At 27.2% G+C, this 6,506-nt stretch overlaps 1 protein-coding gene across 1 annotated transcript; it reads left to right on the top strand.

Moving 5' to 3' along the window:
- Window positions 1-6,201, top strand: LOC142317868 (uncharacterized). The gene is made up of 2 exons (XM_075354415.1): window positions 1-234; window positions 5,771-6,201. Exons 1-2 carry the CDS (start codon window positions 39-41, stop codon window positions 6,199-6,201), a joined length of 627 nt encoding a protein of 208 aa, XP_075210530.1. The 5' UTR covers window positions 1-38.
- The last annotated feature ends 305 nt before the right edge of the window (window positions 6,202-6,506 follow it).

The raw sequence follows: 6,506 nt of genomic DNA, 5'->3' as shown, positions 1-6,506 counted from the left end.
CGTACGTTACCGCAGTGTTAATTTTGTATCGACTCACTATGGAACTCACTTTAATGCCTTTAGTTCTGATTATCGCTATATGCTCTTTGTCAACAGAGGCAGCTAGTATGAATCATGGATCTCGCACCGGAAAGCCTCTTACTGTCAAAAATGATGAAGAAGTTAAGGTACCAGGACTTGTATCAACTGGATCCAAGCATCTAATAGATCTTCGAGAACCTCTCACATTAATAGGTGAATATTGTCGTTGGGTGAGAATTCTCATTTCGATAATTCCGCCAGATGCAATACACAAAATATCATTATTAGTACGTATAAAATTACCAAAATTTTGCGATGATTTAAGTTATGTAAAAAATGTCTAAGTTTAGAAAAAAAAAGTTGTAGTGATCATTTTTAATTGTAATTGCTTGAAATTAATAAGTTAACATTTTTTTTGTATACATTAGAAAAAATGAGTGTTTCTAAAAATAAAACCAGAGTTTAATTCTATAAAAAAGCAGTATTTACTTTTTACTATATTTACATGTTGCATCTCATTTTTTTTTTCTTCCAACAGCTGCTTAACGTTAGTTTATATTGATGATTAAACCGTTTATAAATCGGTTTGGACTCATCCTTCACAGTAATTTTAATTTTACATTAAATTAAATCAATCATTATACCAAGTATGTATTTTTAAGCATGTTTCAAAATAATTTTGAATAATAATAATATAGACTTATATATATATATATATATATATATATATATATATATAGGTATGCTATATATATGTTTTAATCTGATTTTCAATTTCTGGCAATCATACTGTGTTTAGTTTTATGTGTAATGTAAAAATATCTAAATGAATGTAAGACATAGTTTTTTGATCAAATAATATTCGTGAGATCATCATATATATATATAAGCATACTAAAATGTCACGAATTTTAAATAACATACAGAGATGTATCTAGTCTGAATACATAACATACTCAGCCAGAGCTGTTCGTTTCAGTTTAACTTATACAGGAAAAAATGAACAAGCTAAAATTACACCCTTAACGTTAAAAATGTATTTTTATGTAGCAAGTACATCGCTTTGTACAGGAAAAGCAAATAAATAAACAAAATATACAAAATAAATTAAGATAAAAATAAAGATATATATTACGAAATAAATAAAGATACAAAATTTTGGTAATCATTTTAAACTATTAAAAAAATAAAAGTCTACAGAAAACCATAAACTATTTTAATACAAAATAAAAAATATTTAAAAAAAAATTCATTATTAAATTTCAACTTGTAGAATCTGATCGGGTTTAAAACCATTACTTATTAATTTTATATGAACTTTAACAAATAGAAGTTTAAAGAAGAATTGAATCTTTTTTTTTAATTTGTAGTGTGGTTTTTATTGTCGATTTATTATTGAAAAAAAGTTATTTCAACTTACATTTTTCAATTTTATTTTTATTTAAAATATTGGTTAACTTATAAAAAACAAAATTTTTCTCGATAAAAGCTGTTTTTAGAAATAGAGAGGCAAAAAATTTGTATATCAATAGAAATTAGAAAAATAATGAAGTTAAGTGATGAAGGAGAATGATCAACGACCTTGAGTTAGGCTCTCTGCAGTATAGGAATACGTAATTTTTTATATCAGATTTCCCAACTAATTTTTCTTAAATTTTCAATTAATTTTATCTTAAATAACAGAAATTCTTCAAGATATGTAATCATTGGCTAAAGCAGCCCAATGATGAAAAAACATTAAAAATATTTTCAAAATTTCTGTATATGTTAGCAATGTAATCTTTCTTACTTGATAATGTTTTATTTCAATTATCTGGAAAAAAGTTAAAATATAACTACCGCCAGATGAACTTCCTCCACAAAATAAAAACAAATCATTGATATTTGTCAATTTTGGTAAATAGATCTGGCAAAAAGAACTTCACATAAAAAAATTATAAAAGAAGTAAATCTGGGTCGAACTGAGAACATCCTCATTTCATAGAAATCTGTTAAAAATAAATTACATCGGGAATAATTTTTAAGTACATAAAAGTTGTTTGAAATTCTAAATAATAAATCCTTTTTTCATAATAATGAGCACAAAAATGGAGGTAAACTCACTAAAAATGGAATAAAAAATATTGTAAACTTATTTACAAACTTCAATTATTGCTATGTACTAATTACACATAAAACTACCAGATCTATTAAATTCATTTAATAAAACTAATTAATATCCTAGTAAATAATTACAGTATAGTATTAAAATTAATTAAACAGAGGAAATAAATTTCTCAGCTACATTTTATAATTTTTTTAATCTTTAACTGGCAAAATCTTCTTTTAAACACAATTACCTATAACGGATAGGTAATTTACCACTCCAATCAACCTCTGTAGCAGAGTGGTAGCAATACAGTTCATTCAGAAGATTCTGGATTTGAATCCTATACAGGCTTTTCATATTTTATTCATTAAAACATCTATTTCTCCTCCCATAGTCAGATAAGAAAAATAACTTTAATTGGATAACAATTTGAGTGACTTATGACTTAAATTAAAATTCCCTTAGTGATTTAAGAATCACTTAGTCCTAAATTCACTTGAAGTCTTAAATTATCAATCAAAATATTTGGTTCTTTTTAGAAGTAATCTGAAACTGGCATTAAAAAACTAAGAGATATTTTAAATTAAATTAATGAGTGCATATTGAACACTGAGCTACAAAATGTTTTTAAAATTTGAATATTTAAAAATAATGTTTTAAAGTCTCCCTCTTAGCCAATAATAATCCATTTTTATGTTACACCTGACACTGGGTACTTGCTATATAGTAAATTAATCTATTGTAAAAAATAATTATTGTTTTGTTTGTCCCAGGTATTTCCAAAAACTACTCAGTTGATATGAAAAATTTTTACAAACTTTCGGCAATAAAAACTTTATGCTAGTAGTTAATAAGCCTTACAATTAGCAAAAAATTAGTAGAATATTTTTTAAATACACAGAGTGTATCGTGGCATTTTTCTGGGATTTTCATAACCTATTCTATTCATGAAAATAATGGAAAAAGTTCATATAAACATAAAAATGCTTCGTTTGCGAGTTACTTCTAATGAAAGATTTTGCTTGGATTTCAGCTATTCCAGTGAAATGAAGTTATACTGAAATTTTTAGGATGTTAATTAAGGAGCAGAATTAGTGATTTCTAATGGTTTTTTACTTGAAAATCAATAAAATTAGGTCTTAGAACAGTATCTGCAGTAGTTTTTGAGAAATATGGGGTGAAAACCAATAAACTGAGGTAAAATCCCCTGTTTAAATTACTACTACATTAATGTTTGACTGGATAAACAAATTTTGAAAAAAAATTTGTTCAGAGATTTACATATATGGGAAGGAAAATTTGTTCGTAAAATTTACAAACTTAACCCCACTTTATATTAAGGTCGGTACATGTGTGAATCCTTCCTTATCTTAGAATTTCTAAAAGCTTTTACCCCAAAAATCGATAAAAACTATATTTTAACTACATCATATTTTTTTACCAATTTATTTTAAAAGACCTTTTTTCTGTTTATCTCTGGGACCACCATTAGGTATTGCTTCAGAGGATGAGATGAATGATTTGTAGCGTGTGTAAAAATGCCATGCTTGACTAGGTGATTCAAACCTGGGACCTCCGGATGAAAGGCTGAGATGCTAACACTCACGCCATGGAGGCTGGCATTTTAAAAGACCTAGGAACAGTAATAGTGCAAGCAACCTAAAAAAAAATACTTTGGGAATTTTGTTGGAGATGGGGGAGCCGATCAAAGTTTAAAAATAATAATCTTTTTAATTCTTCAAAATGTGTTTGGTTTATTAAACTTTTAATATAAGATTTTATAAAGTTTTAATATTAAAAGTTTACACTAAACTTAAATTTAGTCTACTTAACTTATTATTACTAAAGTTTAGAATATTTTTTTTTATTGGTTGTACATTTTTTTGTGGAAGGTGATTTGGAGATGGAGGAGCTGAAAAAGATTAAAAAATATTGATTTATGTTTTGAATTTTTAAAACTTTTTTTTTGTTTATTTAAATTAAAATAATAAATTTACAATAAAACTTCATCATAAATTACCTCCACCACAAAAAAGAAATGTTTTTCATGTATAATTAATTTTCCATTATATAAGAAAAAAAGCCAATGCTAGCAAAATATTATAACTTTGTTGTCAGCTTTTTCCTTATGTTTTAACAGAAGTGCCAGTTTTAATGAAATTTTTATTGGAAATTTAATTATAAATTATGACAGATATAGTCAATCTTTTAACACGTAAGTGCATTCCCCTATCTAATAATTTTCATCCTTTTTCATATAATGTTAAGTTATAAAAAATATATAATATCAATTCGGTCTTATAAATCTAACGGCACCTTCAACAGTATTGAATAGCATTATAGTTATAACCCTTTTTAAGACAACCACCATTAACAAAAGTACTGTTGCACACTCCACTGAAAAAGATACTGAACTTGCTCTGAAAGGCTTTTGGAAGGAAGTTTTCGTTTCATTAATTTGAAAGTGTGCCATATTAAGCATTCAACGAATAAATAATTAAAAATCTTGAGCAAATTTTGAAGGAGAACTTTGACAAGAGGGCATGCCAAGAACCATCCCATTTTCTATTGGATCAATCACCTAATTATAATAATTATTAGTAGTATATGTATTACAGTTTAAAACATCCTCATTAATATTATACAAAATGACTGGTTTTAAGTCTTAGCAAACTTACTTTACTTTTTCGTGTCCGAATGATGAGACCTTAAAACCTTTGAGACCAATATTGTGCCACCAAAACACCAGAAGCATTTCCTTGCGACAGATCTTCTAGTGTGCATTTGGTTGGGCAGAGGGTGCACTTTAGGAGATGTTTAAAGTCCTGAATCTCACCGCAGTCGCAGTTCAGGTTGTTAGGCTCTATTTGACGCCATCTAGCGCGGTTAACTCTGGTTGGTGCAACCCCACTTCGAAGCCGGTTTAAAGTCACCCACATTTGCCAGTCCAGATCATGTCCTGGAGGTGTTGAGGCCCTTTTTGGGAACCATGGAGGGGGGCTCGATAGATGTAGAGTTAAAAAATCCCTTTCTCAATTTCAGTCTTAGCAAAAAAAAATTTGTTTGATTCATCTAAATCAATTATTTCTTTATTTCACTTCATCATAGACAACCCAAATTTTAAAACAACAAAAATAATACAGAATCAAAAAATTATAACCTACATAAATTTAGTTTAATGAATTTTGTCATTAATTTTAATAATCTGTGACTATATGAAGGAATGGTAGTGTCTTTTTATTTCATTAGGAATGTTTTGGATGTGAAACCTTTTCAGACTTTGTGTTGTTCTCTTGTGTTGTAATTCATTTTCTGTCACTGACAATAACTGGAATTGCAGAAATATTCGTTGTTAAATAAATTAATAAATATGATAGCTGATTATCTAAAAATTATGAACTGTTATTAAAAAGAAGTGAATTAATGAAAAAAAGTGAATTCCCATCTAAACTAAATGTGTGGAGTAGTAATTATCTAAATAAAAGTTTTTGTAATTATTATTATTAGCACAATTTAAATTTTTGAAAATATTTATACTTTAAATTTGAAAGAATTAAGGGTTCATGTTATAATTTCTCCATATTTGATATCCCAGTTTAACTAAGTTCTTTTATTTATTCTATGTTTATAACTTTCTGAAAATTATACATGTATGTCCAGCTGAGGAGATAGCAAAACTGATAGGAAACAGCCAAGAAATTTCTATGGAAGACTTCCAATCTGAAATGCAAAATCTAGAAACTGATAACAAAACACAAAGTGAACTGGAAAAACTGAATAATACACGTGGAAGCAGAATATTATTGAGTAAGCACCATTTTTTCAAAGGACATAATTTAAATACCTTGTTTTCTGGTTTTGGATCATTAACTGACTCACACACTCTGAATACAATAGTCCAAATTATAAACATACTTCTTTCAATTTCAAATGAACCTCAAGACAGCATTGCTCCAGCAGTTTTACCTGCTATTCCTGTAGAAGTTGAATTAACAGATGGTGAAGATATCAAGATTAAACAATTAAAAGCCAAAGGCAATCATTTTAATTTAAAGCAAAATTTGGCAGTGAAGCAAAATAAAATGGAATAATAGTGGACAAATTTTATTTTCAAGTTTTCTGTATTCTATGATAACATAACTGAATTAAAGATAATACTTGTTTTAAAAATAAAATATTTTTTTCACAAATTTGGAAAATGTGTTAAGTTTTACTTACTTCTAATACAATAATTTATTTATCACACAACCTCAGTCATGGATTTATTTAAGTGTTTAATGGAAAGGATGAAATAAGTTGAGTTAGAATGAATGGTAATTATACATATGGTTACAGTGATAACAATAATAAAAAAACAAACAGTAAATTCAGTAAATCAACCATTAAAAAGTGCGTA

This window comes from Lycorma delicatula, chromosome 1 (genome assembly GCF_047948215.1).
Source record: "Lycorma delicatula isolate Av1 chromosome 1, ASM4794821v1, whole genome shotgun sequence".
NCBI lineage: Eukaryota > Metazoa > Arthropoda > Insecta > Hemiptera > Fulgoridae > Lycorma > Lycorma delicatula.
This window is presented reverse-complemented; position numbering and strand designations above follow the sequence as displayed.

Excerpts from the sequence above, each read along its gene's own strand:
- LOC142317868 (XM_075354415.1), top strand. The coding sequence starts at position 39 with ATGGAACTCACTTTAATGCCTTTAGTTCTGATTATCGCTATATGCTCT. Across the intron at positions 235-5,770 it reads AGAACCTCTCACATTAATAG|CTGAGGAGATAGCAAAACTG; the intron begins GTGAATATTGTC and ends ATGTATGTCCAG.